Source organism: Rhinoraja longicauda, chromosome 2 (genome assembly GCF_053455715.1).
Source record: "Rhinoraja longicauda isolate Sanriku21f chromosome 2, sRhiLon1.1, whole genome shotgun sequence".
NCBI classification, from domain to species: domain Eukaryota; kingdom Metazoa; phylum Chordata; class Chondrichthyes; order Rajiformes; family Arhynchobatidae; genus Rhinoraja; species Rhinoraja longicauda.
The window spans coordinates 19,477,870-19,502,398 of record NC_135954.1 but is presented as its reverse complement, the minus strand read 5'-3'; the positions used below and the strand labels follow the sequence as shown (position 1 = coordinate 19,502,398).

The window sequence follows — 24,529 nt, the reverse complement described above, 5'->3', positions numbered from 1 at the left end:
TCTCCAGCTGACTCCTCTGCGATTGCTATCAGGCAACTGAACCATCCTACCACAACCAGGCAGCAGTCCTGAACTACTACCTACCTCATTGGTGACCCTCAGGTTGTCCTTGATCGGACTTTGCTGGCTTCACCTTGCACTAAACGTTATTCCCTTATCATGTACTGGAAATGACTATCGTAATGTATATCGTAAATGTCACCCATTCCTTCTCTCCCGAGATGCTGCCTGACCTGCTGAGTTACTCCAGCATTTTGTGAATAAATACCTTCGATTTGTACCAGCATCTGCAGTTATTTTCTTATACTATTGTAATCATGTATCATCTTTCCGCTGGCTGGATAGCAGGCAACACTGTACCTACACCTGACAATAAACTAAAACTTTTCAACTGTACATCATCTTGTCTCTGAAGAACCATGTACCCAGCATTAGAAAAGGCACAGTTTCATTCATACTCCTCAAATGATTATTGTCAGCTGATCATTTTCTCTTATCCTCGGTATTCGGCAACTTCACCTTTTCCTCCACAAAAATAATTGTTTTAAATTTAAAATGTAAAAATAAATGAAATGTTTGCTAGTTCTGCCGTGAATGGAAACCAATGGAGATCACAATGCAATGTTACAGAGTAAAGTGGAGAATGGAATTACATTGATGATTCGGGTAGGAAAGACAATGGATGTTCCTCTGAGATATCTGCGAGCAAAAATGAATCAATGGATCGGGTGCTGAGCTGCAATGGTGTGAGGCGCCTGAAGGTGTTGGGACTCCTTGGTAGTTGCAAACGTGCCCGCTGAGATGGGATGACTGTTTCTTCGCCTGCCACCCATGGTGGAGTCATTTGGAAATCCGATTGATCCTCCTCGGCAGAAAAGCTCGGGTTATCGATCCCTGCAAGATTAATTTGGCGTGGCAGAAATAGATTAGTGAAAAGAACATCTGGAGGACTCGCGTTACTTGTCGATGCAATCTATAGTCACATTATGGTCAACCGCAAACACTGTAATATCTGAATCCACGGAAGGACAACACAGCTGGAATAAACCCAGAAGTTAGAACGTGGTTTGGCCCCGACAATACGGAGAATTTGGTCATAAGCGGCAACGTTTGACATGTAGCATTTCCAGAGTTTGTGAAGATTCGATAGGATGTGCAGATTGGCATCTCCCAAACCCAGTGTGATTGCAGAGCCTTGGAATTGTCGAATGCGTGAAAATGCCAGGTCTGCCCATAATGACTGGAGAGGTCTTCACATTTTAATTATAAACTAAAAAAATCAGCAGCAGCAACCAGGAATTTGTAAATTTACAATGGATGTGCATCACTGCAAAAATAAATTACACAGCAAACCCTCGTTATAACGGACCATAGTGGGGGGGGGGGGGGGTGGTGGGGGGGGGGGTGATGTTTGTTATTTCAGATTGCCCACTTTAACCAAGGTATTATCAATGTATAAGTACCTGTAGTGGAAACTAACAACTGCAGTTGCTGGCTGCCGCACAGAAGGAAATAAATTGCTGGATTAACTCAGTAGGTCAGGCAGCTTCCCTAAACATGGATAGGTGACGTTTTGGGTCGAGACCCTTCGTCAGACACTCGGTCCGGAAAGTGGGTGTGGAATCCAGGTGCGGTGACGGCACCGGCCTGCTGGAGGCCGGGGGAGAGGCCAAGATCGTCGGGGTCAACGATCGTGGCTCGCAGGCGGCCAGAATGCAGGCAAGGTCGGCGGTGGCAGGTGGGGCCTGGAAGCGACCGAGGAAGCTGTGTGGGCTGGCGGTGGTGTGGACAGCCGGGGGTGGAAGGGGCAGGGGATGCGATGCAAGTGGCGAGGGAGGTAGTGCCAGATGGGAGTGGGGAGGAGGGGGATGGTGTCGGCAGCCTGGCCTGGAGGCAGCAGGAGAGGCCGAGTGAGCCGGGGTGGCCATCGGTAGCTCCGTCCACTATTACCAAAAATCCATTATAAATAGGCCCATTAAAACAAGGGTTTACTGTACTTTAACAAGAGCAGCAAAATCACCCAATAAAGGCTCTCGCTTGAACCTGCGCACATGGGCTGATATTTTCCATTATAATTTTAAGACTCAAATATGAGTCAAAGAAATATTAATTACATATCCATTCTGTAGACAAAGTAGATTACCGTTACTTGTTTCATCCATTTCTGCACTTGGCGCAGTAATTAGGAAACTGATTCCTCCATCCACTGCTTCATAATTGTCCTCTGTGTCAGAGTCTAGAAGAATTGGAAAGGAGACAGCCCTTAAATATGTAACAAATTAAACTCATTCAGATGGATGTACAATCAATCCATCATTCATTTCTTTGGCAGGCGTATTGGATTTGAAATCAGATTTTACTGAATAAAAAATTATTTCGACTCTTTAGAGATACAGCATGGAAACAGGCCTGGCAGCCCACACCAACCATCAATTAATTACCTGTTCACACTTGCTCCATGTCCCCTCACTTTCTCATCCACCCCCTGCAACACACAGGGCAATTTACAGTGGCCAATTAACCTACAAACCTGCAGAGCTTTGGGATGTGGGAGTAAACCGGAGCACCCGGAGAAAACCCACAAGGTCGCAGGGAGAATGTGCAAACGCCACACAGATAGCACAATAGACAATAGGTGCAGGAGGAGGCCATTCGGCCCTTCGAGCCAGCACCGCCATTCAACGTGATCATGGCTGATCATTCTCAATCAGTACCCCGTTCCTGCCTTCTCCCCATACCCCCTGACTCCGCTATCCTTAAGAGCTCTATCCAGCTCTCTCTTGACTCAAGGTCAGGATCGAACCCAGGTCCCTGGTGTAGGAAACGAACCCAGGATCGAACCCACTACCTGCATAGGAAAGAACTGCAGATGCTGGTTTAGATCAAAGAGACACACAAAAAGCAGGAGAGACAGCGGGACAGGCAGCATCTCTGGAGAGAAGGAATGGGTGACGTTTCAAGTCGAGACCCTTCTTCACCCAAAACGTCACCCATTCCTTCTCTCCAGGGATGCTGCCTGTCCCATTGACTTACTCCAGCTTTATGTGCCTACCACTCACTACCGACCAGCTGCGCCACCCAAAAGGTCTGGGTGAAATCCCAATTACAGATTCAATTCAGCTTCTACAAGAGTCCACGATACTGAGTAGTTTTAAAGAAAAAACTATTTGAATTCATGACTATTTCTTCCTTTTATCGTGAAGAAAATCAGAAATACTGAGCAATAGCTCGATAAAACAACCGAGGATGGGGGGGTAAAGATTTTAAAGCATGATGCTGGGACTGTAATATGATCTGCCAGATCCTTGGGAAAAAGACATTTACCAGACGATCTACTTCAAGGCAGAAGACCATCCATATGGGTGACCTTCATTTTACTTGGAAAGAGCTAGGGCCTTATTACATTTACAACTTGCTGCTGCAGTGTCACCTAAACTCGCACAAGCCATGAATTTGGGATGTTCTTGGCCTGCAGCAACTCAACCCAAATGGCTGGAACAAAAACCTTCCAAAAAGGTGTGGCTCAAACAGTTTCTGAACCTCCCCACATATATAATTTCAACTTCAAGGCCAACTAGAAGTTTTACTCTTGCTCTGTCACGAAGACACAGTTAAAATGGAATAAGGCTACTTTAATAACTCAAGGAATTGCCTCATAATCTACATACAATCAAAGCTAACTATTGTTGATCTCAATTTTATGGCAAGTTAAGAGGAAGTAAAACTTGCATTAATACAGTAGCTTTAATGACATAAAAACAAATTTTGTCAATAAAATCAATCTGAACCTTCATCTCTGTTGTAAAGCTGGGGGTACATGTGTCTATTAGCAGACTGCAAAGTACCACAGGCAATAGCAATGACTGCGATCAGATAATCTGTTTTACCGAATGTGGGATACCGAGGATTAACTTCCCTGCTCTTCTTCAAAACAACATTAAATTACAATATCCACAGCACCATCCCAAAAGGGTTTAATTACTTCCTCAAAGTCAACTTCAAAGTGTCACTGGAACAGGCAGATGTTTCCATCTTTTGCCTGTGATGGATCACCACAGTTGAGCCAACGTTGAATTACTAGGTTCAGTACCTCAGACAAGCAGAGAGACAGGAGTGTGCCAGACCCCTGTCAGTGGACAAACACTTCCGACAGACTATTTGCTGATTGATGCCACTCGTCACATTTAGGGAATACATCTCGGCACCCTGTATTAAAGCTCTGAGCTTGCCAATAATCCCACATGGAGTAGGTTTCCCAGTATTCAAAAGGAAAGCTGTCTATCCTGTGAGATACATGATACTAATTCCCCCCTCAAACCACCAGAGGCAGTAGAGACATACAAGTGACTACAGAAACTACAACCTTCAACAAAAAGAAAACAAAGTGTATGGGGTCATCGCTGGTCGGCGCAGACACGCTGGGCCGAAGGGCCCATTTCCATGCTATCTCTCTAAAGTCTGGCGATGTCACAGGTCGGGACCCTTCTTCAGACTGAATATAATGTTGGCATCCCAAATAACCCAAGTAATGTAATTGTAAATCATGCAGTCAGCATCAATGAGGTTTGGAAAGAATAGGGACAAGGTGAAATACAATAATGGTTACCTTTATCAACCTGGAATGCAACAGTGTGCGTTGGGATCTTTCCATTCGACAAAGCATCGCTGTGCTTCTGTAACAACAGCAGAGAAGCCTCATCAGAAGTCAAAGGAGCACTCGTTTCATGATGGACATTACATTAACATGTTACCTGTCATTTGCTAAATAACCTTAATCATCATAACTATACCCATCACCTTGATCAAGTGGCATGGTGGCACAGCTGGTAAAGCTTTAGATACTGAACCCGAGACCCGGATCAGGATATACCCCCAATCAACAACTAATCAAACACCTCAGTACTTACCTCCAATTATGGGCAAGAGTGGGTGGAAAGAGGTTCATAAAAGGGAAAAATAGTTTGAACACCATCAGAACCCAATGCATATGCAAGTGATACTGTTGTCAAATTGGGAAATTTCTTATCACTTCTACTGTGCCAGGAGCAGGAATATTTCTCCTAGCAACCAAGGATAGGGGGATTGATCTCCCTCTCCCAGGCATCAGTGGCGTTCCAGCCTCCCGCCATCTCTTCCAGACCATCTCTGGGTTTCACACGTATCCAAAGATTAGTGAGTTATTGGGAGAGGTTGATTAGGCTGGGACTCTATTCCTTGGAGTGCAGGACGATGAAGGGTGATCTTATAGAGGTATATAAAATTATGAGAGGAATAGATGGGGTAGATGCACACAGCATCGTGGCCAGAGTAGGTGAATCGAGGACCAGAGGACATAGGTTCAAGGTGAAGGGGAAAAGATTTAATAGGAATCTGAGGGGTAACTTTTTCACACGAAGGGCGGTGGGTGTATGGAACAAGCTGCCAGAGGGCTTAGTTGAGGCTGGGACTATCATAACGTTTAAGAAACAGTTTAACGTTTAAGAAACATAACGTTTAAGTAACGTTTAATCAAATACATGGATAGGACAGGTTTGGAGGGATATGAACCAAACACAGGCAGATGGGACTAGTGTGTAGCTGGGACATGGTGGCCGGTGTGGGCAAGTTGGGCCTAAGGGCCTATTTCCACACTGATTCATTCTATGACGACCTCCGGGCAGTCACTGCCCAGCACTAAAAGCTCCACTCAATAACCAGCCAGCCTAACAATCAAGAGATTCGCAGTGAGAGGGAAGGAGAAAGACGTGAGCAGGACCTCAAAGTCCCTGTGATTAAACATCCCCCAGTAAAGAAATTTCAGCCACTTGGCCCATTGTACCAGTTCCAGCTTGAAGGAGCTATGAAATGAATCTTTCTCCTTTGTCCCTCCCACATCGCTTTCCAATTCCAACCCCATCCCCCCCCCCCCCCCCCCTCCTTTTCTAAGTAACCATTGGGTCTTCTTCCACTACCTGCTCACTAACTCCACGAATCTAAACAAACCATTCCTTACACACCTTGAGGAAGTTTGTCCTACCGCAAGTGCAATTTACAAAGAATAGCCAGGTAAAACAAGGCTACATTCTCACTGAAAATCCAGTCAGCAGGCACTCAGTCTACCTTCTTCGCTGCTTTTTCTTTCTTCATGTTCCTAAACTTGCTGGCGTAATTGGCTCCAAGCTTGGTGGATTTGAAATTTTCCAGTCGCTTCTTCATGGTACGGTGGAAAATCTCTTTGTCTTGCTTCTCGTCTTCGTTGTGCATTAGTTTGTGGCGGCTGTAATTAATGCTGTACTTTAAAAAGAAACCATTCGGCCAGTCAACACATTGTGATGCAAAAGATGTTATGAAGTAACAGTTTGCTCAACTCCTCTCTCTAATCCAATTAATTAGATCAATTTAGATTTCAGCTTGATATCAAAGTTGTTGGGAGAATTCATCAGACTGAGATACCAACTATTTCCCCACAGATATTGCCAAGCATGCTGATTATTTCCAACATCCTTTGTTCATCTTTGAGAGTATGAAGGGGGTACACAACAAAAATAAGCGGAAGATAATAAATGGCAGAACAGACCCCAGGACTGAGTAGCCCGTCCTGACGTAATTTTTTTCTCTTAAAGAATAAAACCTTCCAGAAGGAAGGAGTAGATATTGAATTGGAAAATGAAGTACAAATTTTGCAAAAAGGTAGTAGTATCCCCTTGTTCGTACCTTGTGTGTGACCAACCAAGTCGGTCGGTCACTTAACAAATGTGGACCATGAATCATGGCTGGGGCCCGTCTTCTTACTTGCCCCACAACCTCGGCATGTACACATGAGTGAAATGCTGCAAAGTTACTGAGTCTGGCTTTCCCACGGCACCAAATTTGTCAGCACAAGAGAAGAGGGGACAAAGCTCAGGGGGAAAACATGACAGAAACAAATTTAGCTTCTGCTCGTCACTAACACGCCATTTCTTCTGAAGGATCTCGACCTGAAACGTCACCCATTCCTTCTCTCCAGAGATGCTGCCTGTCCCACTGGGTTACTCAAAGCTGGAACTAACAATGTGACCATCCCAATCCAGGACTCTCCATTGATACTTGTATTGTCTTTCTGACCACACTGAGGGAAAAGCTGGGGTGGAATCTATTCTATTTCACTGAGGTGACCGAAACGCCCCAACATCATTAAGACATTCAGAAACCAACACTCGATGCAATAAAAAAAATATTCTCCCATTCTCCAATGTCTTTTTATTAGTTTTTCATATTTCCTTGAGGAAAATGCAAAATCATGCAACTAAACTAATATTTATTCAGTGATATAGGATGCATGTCTGTCATATCTGCATTTAGCAAAACACTGAGCAAGATACAAGTTAAGTAAACTATAAGTTATAGGAGCAAAATTGGGCCGTTTAGCCCCTCAAGTCTACTCCACCATTCAATCATGGCTGATCTATCTTTCTCTCTCAATCCCCATTCTCCTGCCTTCACCCAATAACACCTGAACTAATCAAGAATCTATCAATCTCCACCTTAAAAATATCCATTGACTTGGCCTCCACAGCCTTCTGTGGCAATGAAATCCACAGATTCACCAACCTCTGACTCATCAACCACCAACTAAAGAAATTCTTTCTCAACTCCTTTCTAAAGGTACATCCTTTTATTCTGAGGCTACGGCCTCTGATACTAGACGCTCTCACTAGTGGAAATATCCTTTCCACATCCACTCTACCCAGGCCTTTCACTATTCAGTAGGTTTCAATGAGCTCCCCCCTCATCCTCCTAAACTCCAGTCTAAAGTACAGGCCCAGCACCATCAAATGCTCATCATGTGTTAACCCAATAATTCCTGGAGTCATTCTCGTAAAGCACATCAGGACCCTCTCCAACGCCAGCACATCCTTCCTCAGATATGGGGCCCAAAATTGCTCACAATACTCCAAATGCGGTCATGTAAAGAGTCTTATAAAGCCTCAGCATCACATCCGGGGCGGCACGGTAGCGCAGCGGTAGAGTTGCTGCTTTACAGCGAATGCAGCGCCGGAGACTCAGGTTCGATCCTGACTACGGGTGCTGCACTGTAAGGAGTTTGTACATTCTCCCCGTGACCTGCGTGGGTTTTCTCCGAGATCTTCGGTTTCCTCCCACACTCCAAAGGCGTACAGGTATGTAGGTTAATTGGCTGGGTAAATGTTAAAAAAAAAAAATTGTCCCTAGTGGGTGTAGGATAGTGTTAATGTGCGGGGATCGCTGGGCGGCACGGACTTGGTGGGCCGAAAAGGCCTGTTTCCGGCTGTATATATATGATGATGATATATCCCTGTTTTTATATTCAGGTTGTTCAGCATTGAGTTACCAGGTCCCTGACCTTAGAGAGAAGGAATGGGGAGGGGGGGGGTATTAGAAGGTCGATATTTGTGACATGCCAGAGCAGCTGATGCTCCCGGTCATCTGTGTCCTTTCTTTCTGTGTGGTGGAAATTATTGGTTCAATGTTACTGGAGATTTCATCCGAGTACATGTCAAAAATCCCGAAGCTCCAATTTTCCCAGTTTTAAATTACTCTAGCAAACCTGGTGTTGGCAGAGAAGGTGTTACTCAATCCATGGAGAGAAACATTTCTTATAATCTGCAACAGTGTGTCTTCAACTTTCTCACTAATGTATTTTTCATTTATGAAGAATCGATCACCAAGATCTTCCCCCCCCCGTCTCGCAGTCTGAAGAAGGGTCTCGGCCCGAAACGTCACCTCACCACATTCACATTATTTTTAGCCCTTCAGTAAGTTTTAATGAGATCCCCTCATCCTTCTAAACTCATTCTCCTGCCTTCACCCCATAACCCCCGACATCCTTACCAATCAAGAATAGAAATGACATACCAACTAGGGATATAGTGGGGGGAAAAAAGCTGGAGAGACTCAGTGGGTCAAGCAGCATCTGAGGAGGGAACGGACAGACAGAAGTTTGAATAGGGACCGTTCTTCAAATATCACATGGGGATGGTTTAAACGGAAATACAAAGAGCTTCCCCAACACATGTGGCAACAGTCTAAATGGGTGTCAAAGGTTATGGGGAGAAGGCAGGAGAATGGGGTTAGGAGGGAGAGATAGATCAGCCATGATTGAATAGCAGAGTAGAACAAGGGGCCACAGTTTAAGAATAAGGGGTAGGCCATTTAGAACTGAGATGAGGAAAAACGTTTTCAGTCAGAGATTTGTGAATCTGTGGAATTCTCTGCCTCAGAAGGCAGTGGAGGCCAATTCTCTGAATGCATTCAAGAGAGAGCTGGATAGAGCTCTTAAGGATAGCGGGGTCAGGGGGTATGGGGAGAAGGCAGGAACGGGGTACTGATTGAGAATGATCAGCCATGATCACACTGAATGGTGGTGTTGGCTCGAAGAGCCGAATGGCCTCCTCCTGCACCTATTGTCTATTGTCTATAGTAGACTTGATGGGCCAAATGGCCTAATTCTGCTCCTTTCACTAATGATCTTATGATCCAAATGAACCACATGAGTTTGCTTACTCTTTGCCTGGGTTTGTACAGATGTTGATGTAACATGTGGTGTGTAACCGTTTCTTCACGATCCTTTACGCTCTTCACTCTGTTTTCAATTGCATGCATGTCCAAGCACACCTCACTGGTACTCTCTCTCCTGAAATAAATAACAACATTTTGTCAAAATCACTTGTTGCCCGGGATGGTACCATTCCCCTGCAAGAAAGGGAGTACCGTGAGTTGGAATTCCACTTCAGAAACTTAATACTAACAGTATGAGGGAGTGCTGCACATTTGGAAGTAACGTCTTTAACAATAGATTTCTTTAATCCTCAACTTTCTGTGAAAGAGAAGACATTTCTAGGCTAAAAATACAGATAATAGATGCATTAAAGAATATGAGTGGATTGACTTGTACAATAGAAGCATGAGGGATTATTGTCTGCCTGCATTGCGAGCACGTCCCTCCACTGTAACCGCCTGCCTGCACGATTGTTAGAGTCATTCAGTGTGGAAACAGGCTCTTTGGCTCAACTTGCCCACACAGACCAGCATGGCCTATCGATACTAGTCCCATCCGCCTGTGTTTGGTTCATATCCCTCCAAACCTGTCCTATCCATGTACCTATCTAATTGTCTGGTTTTTCTTTTACATACCAAACTTTTTTTGTTGATTATTATGGTGTTTACAGTGTACAATAACACTGCTGCGCTGGTCAAGAAGGCACAGCAACGACTGTTCTACCTCAGAACACTGAAGAAGTCTGGTCTACCCCAACAGCTGCTGACGACATTCTACCGCTGTACCATAGAGAGCGTCCTAACACATGGCATCCCTGTGTGGTACCTCAGCTGCACAGAGGCAGAGAGGAAAGCTCTTCAGCGGGTAGTCCATAGAGCTCAGAGGACCATCGGAACACAGCTACCGGCCTTGGAGGGCATCTACAACACACGATGCCTCAGAAAAGCCACCAGCATCCACAAAGACTCTTCACACCCATGCAACAGTCTGTTTCAACTTCTATCATCGGGCAGACGATACAAGACCTTCTACGCCCGCACCTCCAGACTCAGGAACAGCTTCATCCCCAGGGCCATAGCTGCTATGAACCGGTCCTGCTGAGCCGGATGGTCACATCGCACAGTGATCTGGCACAGATCTACTTGCACTTTATTCCGTTTTAAAACTCTTACAATTTGTTTAATTGGGTTGTTTAAATTAATACTGAGTAGCTAATTAAATTATTGCATTGTATGGGAGGCGCATTCCCAATCTCGTTGTACCCCTGTACAATGACAATAAAGATGTATTGTATTGTATTGTATTGTACTGTGTTTACATATCTGTTGTGTCGTTGCATGCAAGAATTCCATTGTTCTGTTTCGGGACATATGACAATAAAACACTCTTGACCTATCCCGGCAGGTAAATTAAAAATAATATCTAGCCTTTAAACCTTTGTGGGCTTTCACCGTGTGTAAATAGGAGCAAAGAGGTCTTTCTACAGTTGTACCGGGCCCTGGTGAGACCGCACCTGGAGTACTGTGTGCAGTTTTGGTCTCCAAATTTGAGGAAGGATATTCTTGCTATGGAGAGCGTGCAGCGTAGGTTCACTAGGTTAATTCCCGGAATGGCGGGACTGTCGTATGTTGAAAGGCTGGAGCGATTGGGCTTGTATACACTGGAATTTAGAAGGATGAGGGGGGATCTTATTGAAACATATAAGATAATTAGGGGATTGAACACATTAGAGGCAGGAAACATGTTCCCAACGTTGGGGGAGTCCAGAACAAGGGGCCACAGTTTAAGAATAAGGGGTAGGCCATTTAGAACGGAGATGAGGAAGAACTTTTTCAGTCAGAGAGTGGTGAAGGTGTGGAATTCTCTGCCTCAGAAGGCAGTGGAGGCCAGTTCGTTGGATGCTTTCAAGAGAGAGCTGGATAGAGCTCTTAAGGATAGCGGAATGAGGGGGTATGGGGAGAAGGCAGGAACGGGGTACTGATTGAGAGTGATCAGCCATGATCGCATTGAATGGCGGTGCTGGCTCGAAGGGCTGAATGGCCTACTCCTGCACCTATTGTCTATTGTCTATTGTCTAAATTATTTGTTGTGTTTCCAACAGTGATTACAGACATTCCTGTTGGTATTTAGGCAGACTCATGAACAGGCAGGGAACAGAGAGATACAAGAGGGATTCAACAGAGAGTTAGATGTAGTTCTGAGGGCTAATGGAATCAAGGGATAAGGGGAGAAAGCAGGAAAGGGGTACTGATTTTGGATGATCAGCCATGTTGAATGGCAGTGTTAGCTCAAAGGACCGAATGGCCGACTCCTGCACCTATTTTCTATCCTTCTATGTTTCTAACCCACGTAGAGGCAAATGGGATTAGTATAGATTGGCATCATGGTCAATGTAGACACGGTGGGCCGAATGGCCTGTTACTGTCCTGCCCTGTTCCACTTTTCCTTGCTCACATTTAAGAATATTCATGAGTGCATTACTGCCTGTAAACCACTTTGACGCTGTGAGAACAGTTGCATCAACACAAAAGCTTCTTAAATCATGTTGTGGAGTGTTTTGGAGGCCACAAGTCATTTGTCAGGACAAAAGGCACAAGTCATTTCTCACTCTGGCCTGATGGTGGGAAATGCAAGCCTAAAATATCTCTCCCTGGAAGTGACTGATATTCATGAATTACACTTACAGCACTGCAGAGACAGATGAATCGACAATGGAATGACGAGGACCTGTGAAGAGGACGTTAACATCGCTACTCGAGCGTATAAAAGCCAAGGACCCTCGGCGCTCTCCCTGCAAAGATGAAAAGCAGTAAATCTCACATGGAGTTAGAATTAAATCAATGCGATTCATCACATAGTGCAAATTGACTAGATATCCTTCTGAAGTAAAAGCACAAAAGGTTATCCTAACTTGTCAAGCATTACTTGAAATAACTGCAGGTAATACATCAGCCTTGGGCCAGTGATACTAAGTCAGTGGACCAATAATTCAAATACTGCAACAGAAATTTAAAGCTGCCTCTTTTTAAACTGGCACAGGTTTAAGAGATTGGTGGCCACTTCAAGTACTTTATTATCATCAATATAGACTGCAGATCATCAGAATAAACAACAGTCACATCTCTTGTTTATCAGACAGAACCAGCAGTTTAAGTCATGATCATTAACGTATTTTTATTGGACAGCAATAAGTGAGCTGGTCTCACCCCATACTTAGTGTACAAAGGAACTGCAGGTGCTGGTTTAAACCGAAGATAGACACAAAATGCTGGAGTAACTCAGCGGGACAGGCAGCATCTCTGGAGAGAAGGAATGGGTGACATTTCATGTCGAGACCCTTCTTCAGACTGTCCTGCTGAGTTACCCCAACATTTTATGTCTATCTTCACTCCATACTTAACTTGTTCAATACATTAATGATCCATAATAATACATAATGATCCACAAACATTGGTTGAATAAGCTAGCCTTCCTATATACCCTTTCCAGAACTTTGATATCCTTGGAATTGTACCCAGAATCAAATGCAATGCGCTAGGTAAATAGTAACCATTGGTTCATGAACGTTTGCGTTTTCCTTGCAAGTGATCCTGAACTAATTCATTGTTAGAGATAGCGACTACAGGGACTGCTTTCTCTGCACTGGGATTGCAGAGAACTACAGGAACTGACTAACTGGCTTAATTACCAGCAACTACAGGAACCGACTAACTGGCTTGATTACCAGCAACTACAGGAACTCCAAAGACGTACAGGTATGTAGGTTAATTGACTGGGTAAATGTAAAAATTGTCCCTAGTGTGTGTAGGATAGTGTTAATGTGCGGGGATCGCTGGGCGGCGCGGACTTGGTGGGCCGAAAAGGCCTGTTTCCGCGCTGTATCTAAAATATGAAATATGAAAATATGAACTGACTAACTGGCTAGATTACCAGCAACTACAGGAACTGACTAACTGGCTAGATTACCAGCAACTACAGGAACTGACTGTCTTAATTACCTCAGAAACGTAGCTGATGGCATCTTTCAGATTCAGCTGACGGAAAACGCTCAGGATTTTGTCCCGGCTAATCTGTGCAGATTTCCTCATCATTATTTTACTTAGATACTTTCTGTCAAAGTTAGTCCACCTAGAAAAAAAGAACAAACCGCCATAATATATCTTCTATAGAAACCCCTTATTACGCCTTAGGTAGGCAAGTCAAAATCAGAGATCAGGAAAGATTTGCAAAATAGTAACTTCTAAAATGAAATAATTTGGTAAAATGATATTGGTATGAAATTACCTGAATAGTTATAAAATAAAAATATTATAATGTACAGTTCAGTTTACCAAGGTACGGTGAAAAGCTTTTATTGCACGCTAACCAGTCAGCGGAAAGACAATATGCGATTACAATCGAGCCTTTTACAGTGTGAAGATACATGATGAGGGAATCACATTTAGTGCAAGATAAAGCAAGTAAAGTCCGATCAAAGATTGTCTGAGGGTCACCAATGAGGTAGATAGTAGTTCAGGACTGCTCTGTAGTTGTGGTAAGATGATTCAGTTGCCTGATAACAGCAAGGAAGAAACAGTCCCTGAATCTGGAGGTGTGCATTTTCACACTTCTATACCTTTTGCCTGATGGGCGAGGGGAGAAGAGGGAGTGGCCAGGGTGCAACACGTCCTTGATTATGCTGCTGGTCTTGCCGAGGCAGCGTGAAGTATAAATGGAGTCAATGGAAGGGAGGTTAGTTTATGTGATGTTCCATAATTCACTGCAATTTCTTGTAATATTTGAAGACAGAGCTGGAGTCGCTCAGGAGGCCAGGCAACATCTCAGGATCTGCCTGACCTTAAATATTTGTGTGGTTTCAAAAGCAGTGTCAGAGTATCGGAGTGTGGAGATTGGTGATGTGATTTTCCCTGCACGGATACAGGCCTGGAAATTAACCAGGAGAAACAAGAACCAATTGATCATGTGGCTCACGTCCCTAAACTTGTTTAGAAATATATAATTTGCACTATTAGGGAAGCATTAAATTGACACAAATATTTCTGCAACATTTGTAGAAATCACTGTTCACTTACTTGTCTCTAAGATAATTGTTTCCAATTTGCCCAGAGATATCTTCTATTGCAGATAATATATGATCAAATGCCTTTGAAAATAAATGGCAGACAAAACTTTTTAAATGGAAGGAAGTGAAATTAAATGCAGAAAAAAACATACTGGGATGAGAATAATTTTCTGAAGTACCTTTAATGAAATACAAACCTAATATCCAGAAATTTACATTTAGAAACATCAGCAAATCCAATGATATTTATTTTAAAGTCAGAGCTCTATGGGAATTTCTAAAACTTAATATTAAGTTATTTTAGTTCAACTTTGATGTATTAATCCAACTACTACTGCTAACTTTTGAATACTGTTTTAAGATGGATGCAGTCTCATCTCTCCAAAGTCCTCTTAGGTATCTTGCACTTAGTTCAGCAATAGATTTTAACCACAACCTTTTCTACTCTTTAAAGCTGTCTGATCAAGTCAATCTATTCACAAATTAAGCACCTTTACAACGGCCACATCCTATCTAAAATGTTGCTTCTTTGAAACCGGATCAATAAATGTACTGAAAAAACGTTATCAGGTTATAAAATAGAATGGGTTTTTTTAAAATTGTAAATCAGACCTTTGACATTGTTCTGAGGAAAATCTGTTCTTTTTTGTGGGGTGTGTTCGGGCTGGCAGTGGTGAGCAAAGGGAAAGAAAAGTCTTTAACACAGCATTAAGTAACCCAGAGATAGATTTAAGTCTTGCCTTGGGGGTATAAAAATGTAAGCACATTTAAAAAAAATCTGTAGGCAAAAAAACTGGGATCTCTCAGAAGCTGGGGGATTGTCACAACAGGCCAGTTGGTTCACTGATATTGAAAGAAAACTAATCCTCTTGGAAGTTGGCATATGGAATATAATGCATGAAAATGTGGGGTTATGCACTTTGGAATAAAGAAAATTATTATGTAAATAAAGTCACACCACGAGAGCTTGCAGTAAAGATATCTGGAGGTTGAGGCAACTTTACAGGATTGTGGTGAGATTACGCTCAGAGTATTGCATACAGATTTGATCTGCGTACACAAGGAAGGATACACTTGTGTTAGGGCTAGTGTAGATTCACTAGGTTAGCCCCTGGGATGATGGGTCGACCTATGAAGAAAGATTGAAAGGGTTGTGTATGAAGTAGTAATAACGATAAGTCGTTTAACTTCATATAAAGTCCCTTATTAGCCATAGGAATTGGAGACTGAACAAAGCTCCTCTCGCGCATTCAAGCATCCTTATCATAATTCCCCAACCAAGCATGCGCAAGAACACATTCCATGGGAAGTCAGCACAAATACCCGAATGGATCAGGAATATAGTGACTGGCACAGGTTGGGCCTGTAGTCATTGAAGCATAGAAGCAAAGAGTGATCTTATTGAAATTTTACATTGAGGGTGAATCTAGAACCAGGGGGCATAGCACATCGAACAGTACAGCACAGGAATAGGCCCTTCAGCCCACCGTCTGTTTGCGAACATGATACTAACACCAACTCTTATCTGCCTGCACATAATCCATATCCCTGCAATCCCTTCATATCCATTTTGCCTATTCAAAAGTCTCTTAAATGTCACAATGATATCTGCCTCTACCATTACCGCTGGCAGCATGTTCCAGGCACTCATAGCCCTCCGAGTAAATAAACTTGCTCAGTGCATCTCCTTTAAGCTTTGCCCCTCTCATCTTAAAGCAATGGCCATGTACTCAAGATTTCCATCCTGGGAAAAGGGTGCTGACCATCCACCCTGACTGTGCCTCTCATTATTTTTATACACTTCTACCAGGTCTCCCCTCAACCTCCGGTGTTTCAGAGAAAACGATCCAAGTCTGTCCAACCTCTCCTTGCACCTAAAGCTCCCCTATTCGAGGCATAATTCTCGTAAACTATCTCTGCACTCTTTCCAAACTCTCCACCTCCTTTCTGCGTGAATCAGCCATCATCTATCTGAATAGTGGGGCAGGATTGTCGGGCCAACTAAGTTACTTCTCGCTCTTTCTCAGATGGCTGTGTTGGACCATTAAAGCGCTTTCCATGCAGAGCAGACCGATGACTAAGGAATATAAGAAAATAACTGCAGGTGCTGGTACAAATCGAAGGTATTTATTCACAAAATGCTGGAGTAACTCAGCAGGTCAGGCAGCATCTCAGGAGAGAAGGAATGGGTGACGTTTCGGGTCGAGACCCTTCTTCAGACTGATGTCAGGGGGGCGGGACAAAGGAAGGATATAGGAAGGAGACAGGAAGATAGAGGGAGATCTGGGAAGGGGAAGGGGGAGGGGAAGAGAGGGACAGAGGAACTATCTAAAGTTGGAGAAGTCGAGCTTGCAGCCCAGTGGTATGCCTGGGCAGTTTGCAGCCCAGTGGTATGAACATTAACTTCTCCAACTTTAGATAGATCCTCTGTCACTCTCTTCCCCTCCCCCTTCCCAGATCTCCCTCTATCTTCCTGTCTCCACCTATATCCTTCCTTTGTCCCGCCCCCCTGACATCAGTCTGAAGAAGGGTCTCGACCCGAAACGTCACCCATTCCTTCTCTCCTGAGATGCTGCCTGACCTGCTGAGTTACTCCAGCATTTTGTGAATAGATGACTAAGGAATGCTCATTCCGCACATATCGAACACTGAAACACTGGACTTACCCGTCCATGGAGCTTCTCATTGAGCAAAGGATCTTTCTGCTCACTCTTCTTTACTTTCAGCCAGTTCACCAAAGGTTTGATTGTCAGACCCTGCAAAATATCAAAATCAACTTGGTTTCATCACAGAGCAGAGTTTGAACTATTCACAAATGAATATAATTTATTTCTCAGATCAGATGCGAGCATGGAAATCATTCATCCCCACTGAAACAACTGCAATCAATCACCTCGACATCATCAGTTAAAGGCACACCATTTTCCATTCATTTAATTCCTCTCCAGTAAACTCCATATAATGCCGACACTGCAAAGACTAAAGGGGAGAGTTTTCATTTCCCTTCACTCTGCACAGACAGGGGGGATAATATATTGCTTTCACGTGGTTAATTATTCTGCATTTTTCCTCAGAACTAATGTTTGATCCCATCCAAGTCGTCCCCAAAATGGCCCCAGTCAAGGTGGCAAATAGTACCCTTTGCATTAGTACTTTGCATTACATCTGCAGCCTTTCACAGGTTGACCGCACGATTCACCTCCAATGCCTCTGCACAGGCAGCCATCCGGATGGTACCAAACCTGCCTGGTTTCTCTCCAATCTATCCAAAAGTAACCAAAGAGTAACCCCAATGTCTTTTTCTCTCCATACATACCCAACTGCCAACTGATTCAATTTCCATTTAATTGAGCCGCTGCACAAGAACATCTGAATTCAGACATTTTCTAAATATACTAAAGTGACGCACAGCTATCTCTTCCACTTCCCTCTCTGTAAATTGACAGACAAATTCTCCAGAATCATTCGGGTACGCAAATAGTACTAAGGACTCATCCACAGTCTTCGATTCCTGAAATAAACTCTTTGTCCGAACTATCAACTCCACCCGTCTTTCCCAAGCAACCATGAGATGAACCATTTATGCCATGGTTACCGCAGACCATTTCTGCAAGAATTAGATTTAGCTCTTAGGGCTAACGGACTCAAGGGATATGGGGAAAAAGCAGGAATGGGGTACTGATTTTGGATGATCAGCCATGATCATATTGAAGGGCCAATTCAGGGTATGGTCTGAGTTGCACATTGATATCCTACACATTTCTGCATTATTCATATTTGATTTGGCCCTTTCACAACGCTTTAAAGCACTTTGCAAATGAAAGTTCAAGAAGTAATTTAAGGAAATGGAGCTATTGGTTTGTTCAAAACAAGATCTCACAAAGAGCTGTTTTACAGCAATAAAAATCCTAATTTAGTTACATATATTGGTCAGCACACAGGGAAACCTCCCAGGCTTTTCAATGTGGATCTTTTAGATCGGCACGGTGGCGCAGCGGTAGAGTTGCTGCTTTACAGCGAATGCAGCGCCGGAGACTCAGGTTCGATCCTGACTACGAGCGCCGTCTGTACAGAGTTTGTACGTTTTCCCCGTGACCTGTTGCACATTTTCTCCGAGATCTTCTGTTTCCTCCCACACTCCAAAGACGTACAGGTATGTAGGTTAATTGGCTGGGCAAATGTAAAAATTGTCCCTAGGGTGTGTAGGATAGTGTTAATGTGCGGGGATCGCTGGGCGGCGCGGACCCGGTGGGCCGAAGGGCCTGTTTCTGCGCTGTATCTCTAAACCTAAAAATCTAAAAATTTTAAATGGTAGACGGGATCACAACAGATTCTCATTCAAATCAGAGGGCTTGTGTTACTCCACTAAGCATGCACTCAATACAGTTGATAGTTACCTGGAAGATGACTGTAAAATACACCACAATGATAGTGGTAGAGATAAACAACTGCCTCTCCTTAAAGGTGTTATGATCCAGCAGCACTACCAAAGCAAAGGCCACAGCTCCACGTAGACCACCATAGGACATCACCACCTGGTCTATGATCTCCAACTGCACCACACGGTAATGGTTCAAAATCCAGGTCAGAATTACAACGCCTGGAAAAAGATAGACATTTTATTTACTCCACTGATATTTGAAAATGAAACAAAGCTGATCCAACTACAAACTGGTGTTTTTCGACGATTCTCTTAATACTCGACCAGATTGATGTACAAATCATTAAGAATTAATATGCAACACGGTGGCGCAGCGGTAGAGTTGCTGCCTTACAGCGAATGCAGCGCCGGAGACTCAGTTTCGATCCTGACTACGGGCGCCGTCTGTACGGAGTTTGTACGTCCTCCCCGTGACCTGCGTGGGTTTTCTCCGAGATCTTCGGTTTCCTCCCACACTCCAAAGACGTACAGGTATGTAGGTTAATTGACTGGGTAATATGTAAAAAATTGTCCCCAGTGTGTGTAGGATAGTGTTAATGTGTGGGGATCGCTGGGCGGCGCGGACTCAGTGAGCCGAAGGGCGTGTTTCCGGGCTGTATCTCTAAAATCTAAAAAAAAAAAATCTAAAGAAATTAATCTTATCTTGTTCATTTTTTTTTAACCTCCCGTCTGGAGAGAGATGGCTTTCTGGAAAGAGTTCCATCAATCAATTGTGGTGCGGCACAGTGGCGCAACAGTAGCGTGGCTGCCTCACAGGTTTGACCCTGACTATGGGTGCTATCTGCACGGAGCTTGTATGTTCTCCCCGGGATCTCTGGTTTCCTCCAACATTCCAAAGATTTACAAGTTAGTAGTTTAATTGGTGTTTAAAATTTGTAAATGGTCTCGGTGCTAGTATACGGGTATCGCTGGTTGGCGTGGACTCGGTGGGCAAAAGGACCTGTTTCCATGCTGTATCTCTGAACTAACCTAATTAAATCCAGAGAGCTTTATGGTAGATCTTAATGTGTCTAACGGTGAAGATGCCCTTCCTCACATCTCCACCAGAGGACAGAACAGGTATGTAGTTGGTCGCACTACATGAACAGGTCCCAAGAATTTCTACTTTGCATCCCTAATCTGTTCATCTCAGCCACTAGAAATATTTCAATCCATGCTTGTTCCTCCAATCTTAAATGCACTTTATAACTAATTAGTAAAACAAATTATAAATATGGACATTACTTAATTTCAAGCAGTGAGTGACATCAATATTTTCCTCAAAATGAAAGATCTTCTCCACATCCACCTTGCGAAGATCTCCCGCTATGTTTCAATCAAGTCCTCTCTCACTCTTCTATATTCCAGGTTGATATGTGCTTAGCCTGAACAAACTTTCCTCACAAAGCATCCTATTGCTATTGAGGGCATGCAGCGTAGGTTCACTAGGTTAATTCACGGAATGACGGGACCGTCGTATGTTGAGAGACTGGAGTGATTAGGCTTGTATACACTGGAATTTAGAAGGATGAGAGGGGATCCTATTGAAACACAAGATTATTAAGGGGTTAGACACGTTAGCGGCAGGAAACATGTTCCCAATGTTGGGGGAGTCCAGAACCAGGGGCCACAGTTTAAGAATAAGGGGTAGGCCATTTAGAACGGAGAGGAGGAAAAACTTTTTCAGTCAGAGAGTTGTAAATCTGTGGAATTCCCTGCCTCAGAAGGCAGTGGAAGACAATTCTCTGGATGCTTTCAAGAGAGAGCTAGATAGAGCTCTTAAGGATAGCGGAGTCAGGGGGTATGGGGAGAAGGCAGGAACGGGGTATTGATTGAGAATGATCAGCCATGATCACATTGAATGGCGGTGCTGGCTCGAAGGGCCGAACGGCCTCCTCCTGCACCTATTGTCTATTGACCTACGTGGAGTTTTCACGTTCTCCTTGCAATCACATCGGTTTCCTCCCATGTCCCAAGGACATGGGTCAGGTACTTTAATTGACCACTCTAATTTGTCCCATTTGTGTTATGGGGGTAGAATCTCAGGGGGGGGGGGGTGTGGTTGAAATTGATGAAAAAGTGGGAATACAGAACATGGTACCAGGGCCGTCTTAACGCATGGGCCTGATGGGCACTTGCCCGGGGGCCCACGAGCATAGGGGCCCCATGCTGATCTGTGTATGTTAAGTGACTTGCAATAAATAAATACTACTTTAAAAATGTAGGTTCAATAAGTGCTTTTTTCGCAACATTTTCGGTCACTAAGTGCTTCTCACAGCGATCTATAAGTGCTTTTCGCAACAATGTAGCACCCTAAGTCCATCGCTAAGTGCTTTTCGGTAAGTGCTTTTCGCCGGCACGACAGGGGGGGGGGCTGGTAGGGAAAGGGGGGTGGGGGAGAGTAACGGTAGGGGCCCCAGTACGCTGCTTTGCCCGGGGGCCCATAATGCTGTAAAAACGGCCCTGCATGGTACGAGTGCAGCAGAGCTTGTGATGGTGGATGGTCAACATGGAGTTAGTGGGCCGAAGGGCCTGTTTCAACACTGTGCGTCTCTTTGTCTGCCACGCCTTGACTATCCAGCACTCACCGATGATTCTGTAAACCGAGATGAAGACCAGCGTGAGGAGTATAAAGGCAGTGTTCCACTTCCATATGTCAGGGTTCACTGCAGAGATTCCCAAAAACATGAAGATAATAGTCTCTGCACCACTTGCCAGCATTTTCATTGCAAACCTGACAGTGGTGATGGATTGCTCACAGAGGTTGGCCTTCACATACTTCTGACAGCAAATGCCACAGAATGTGATACTGATGAAAGAGAAACATGAACATTTAAGATTTAAGGTTAGGGGGATTTGAAGCAAAACTCCAATACATTTAGATAAACATAAGAAAAAAACTTTCTGCGTAACGTAAAATACCCCATCAAACACTCTACGCTGTCATCATCACCCAGCCTCCTATCTGGCTGATCTGAGCCACAAACGGTCAACAATTGAAACTCCCGTGTGCAATCTTCAACCTTCACCCCTGCAGCAAACGAGCGAGAACATGTGACCTCTTCCCAGTCTGCGGCTATAGTCACCTCTGGCAACCCATGGAAGAATAGACATCAGCTAGAGCAAGAAACACAATCACTCCTGCAACAGTGCAAGGCCGGCTTAAACAAACCTGTACTCCATCACGTCACCACACTGTAGAGGTGTTCTTTAACAAATTCACCAGCTTGCCAAACAATAACCAAGGCCAACTTTCCAATCGTCATTGAAATACTCCCTCCTTTTCCTTAAAAGATAACCGTGCACCTTCCAAGACTCTTAATTTGTTGGTTCAGAAAAGCAGAAAATCTATTTATCTCCAGACTCAATTCAACAGAAAATCTTACACATTTTGTGTATGTATTTCCAAAACCTTATTAACCTAGTCACAGAGTGAGGCAGTGTGGAACCAGGCCCTTCGGGCCAAATTTCCCACACCAGCCAATATGTCCCAACTACATTAGTCTCACCTACCTGTGCTTGGTCCATATCTCTACAAACATGTCTTATCCATGTACCTGTCTAACTGTTTCTTAAACGTTGGGATAGTCCCAGCCTCAACTACCTCCTCTGGCAGCTTGTTGCATACACCCACCACCCTTTGTGTGAAAAAGCTACCCCTCCGATTCTTATCAAATTTTTCCCCCTTCACCTTAACCCCATGTCCTCTGGTCCTCGATTCCCCAACTCTGGGCAAGAGATTCAGTGCATCTACCCAATCTATTCCTCTCATGATTTTATTCACCTCGAAAAGATTACCCCTCATCCCCCTGCGCTCCAAGGAATAGAGACCCAGCCAACTCAACCGTTCCCCAAAGCTCAGACCCTCTTGTCCTGGCAATATATCCTTGTAAATCTCTGAACCCTTTCAAGCTTGACAATATCTTTCCTTTAACACAGTGCCCAGAACTGAACACAATGCTCTAAATGTGGACTGTAATGGAGTAAGTGCTCATCAACAGAGGGTAGATGGGGAAAACGGTGCAGGCACTCACACAAAACCAGTTTTAAATTGCAAGTGAGCATTAGCAGAGTGTAAAACCACTGTAATTGATACTGTGTGCAACTATCATCCCCTGCAACACACATGACTACCACTGAAGCAAATACAAACATAGGAATCAGGAGCCAGAGTAGGACACTCCGCTCCTCAAGCCTGTGCCACCATAAGATAAGATCATGTCTGAACAGATTATAACCTCAAATTCATAATCAGTACCTGATTCATACAGCACTTGCCTCATCTACCTCTTTCCACACACCTACCACCCTCTGTATGGGAAAAGGTTGCCCCTCAGGTCCCTGGTAAATCCTTCCCCTCTCACCTAAAACCTATTTCCTCTGGTTCTTAATACCCAGGCCCTGGGTAAAAGGTCTGTGCATTTGCCCTATCTACTCCCCTCATGGGATTGCTGCGGGAGCGAGGTGTGGGGGGGGGGGGGGGATTAATGAGAATGTGTGAGAATATCGGTTACAGAGAAGTGGTGGAATGGGTTTATTCCCAGAGCTGGCAATTACTTGATGGGCTGAATAGCCTTTTATGTAAAATTAAAACATGAAGTACCAAGTTTGCCAATCTCAGCCAAAATGGAATCCAATTCTGCTACCTCAGCCTTCTTAAAGTGAATACTCCTTTCCCATGCTATTAGAGAGTTAGAGTTTTCAGTGCAGAAATGGGCCCTTCTACCCACCAATGCTTGCTGATAGATATATCCATCTACATCAATCCCACTCGAACACCTTGGGTCCGCACCTTTTTTTTTTCTTCTTTTTTTTTCACACAGAGTGGTGAATCTGTGGAATTCTCTGCCACAGAAGGTAGTTGAGGCCAGTTCATTGGCTATATTTAAGAGGGAGTTAGATGTGGCCCTTGTGGCTCAAGGGATCAGGGGGTATGGAGAGAAGGCAGGTACGGGATACTGAGTTGGATGATCAGCCATAATCATATTGAATGGCGGTGCAGGCTCGAAGGGCCGAATGGCCTACTCCTGCACCTATTTTCTATGTTTCTATGCCTTGCCGAGTCAAGTGCCTGTATAAATGCCTCTTAAGCGCTGTGACTGCATCTGCCTCCGTGACCTGCATGTTCCAAATATCAACCACTGGTGGACCTCTCAGCCATGTAACCCTAAAGCTACAAAGATATGTACCTTGATCTGCAATAGCACAGACTTGCAACTGCTAATAAGTACATCAGAGGAGAGTACAGACGGAAATTAACACTTTTTTTTACTTACGCCAAAATTGCAGAAAGAGAAAGCATCTCTGCGGTGAGGTAGGAGAGGTATGAAATCACAAAGACAAATCCAGGTTCAATCACTCTTACATGCTTGGTGAATCTGGTTACCAGGGAGAGCAGGAATGCAAAGATGATGCCAATGGCAGTTCCACCCAAGCTCACCACAAAGAAAGACACTGGAGGGAATTGGTGGGGATGGGTGGAGAAAAATAAAAAAGGAGCCTTATATAAAATGTCAGATCAGCATTAAAAAAGGTCAAAAATTGAATATAA

At 44.0% G+C, this 24,529-nt stretch overlaps 1 protein-coding gene across 1 annotated transcript in view; it reads right to left on the bottom strand.

Moving 5' to 3' along the window:
* Positions 1-649: 649 nt before the first annotated feature.
* Positions 650-24,529, bottom strand: part of LOC144609021 (sodium/hydrogen exchanger 3-like) — a 155,230-nt gene continuing 131,350 nt past the window's right edge. Inside the window, exons 5-16 of the mRNA XM_078427344.1 lie at positions 24,255-24,432; positions 21,567-21,787; positions 18,956-19,158; positions 17,225-17,314; positions 14,569-14,639; positions 13,495-13,624; positions 12,181-12,287; positions 9,502-9,631; positions 6,100-6,273; positions 4,607-4,673; positions 2,144-2,236; positions 650-894 (exon numbers count right to left, since the gene is read on the bottom strand). Coding sequence (XP_078283470.1) covers positions 650-894; positions 2,144-2,236; positions 4,607-4,673; positions 6,100-6,273; positions 9,502-9,631; positions 12,181-12,287; positions 13,495-13,624; positions 14,569-14,639; positions 17,225-17,314; positions 18,956-19,158; positions 21,567-21,787; positions 24,255-24,432 — 1,709 coding nt within the window. The remainder of the gene's footprint in view (positions 895-2,143; positions 2,237-4,606; positions 4,674-6,099; positions 6,274-9,501; positions 9,632-12,180; positions 12,288-13,494; positions 13,625-14,568; positions 14,640-17,224; positions 17,315-18,955; positions 19,159-21,566; positions 21,788-24,254; positions 24,433-24,529) is intronic.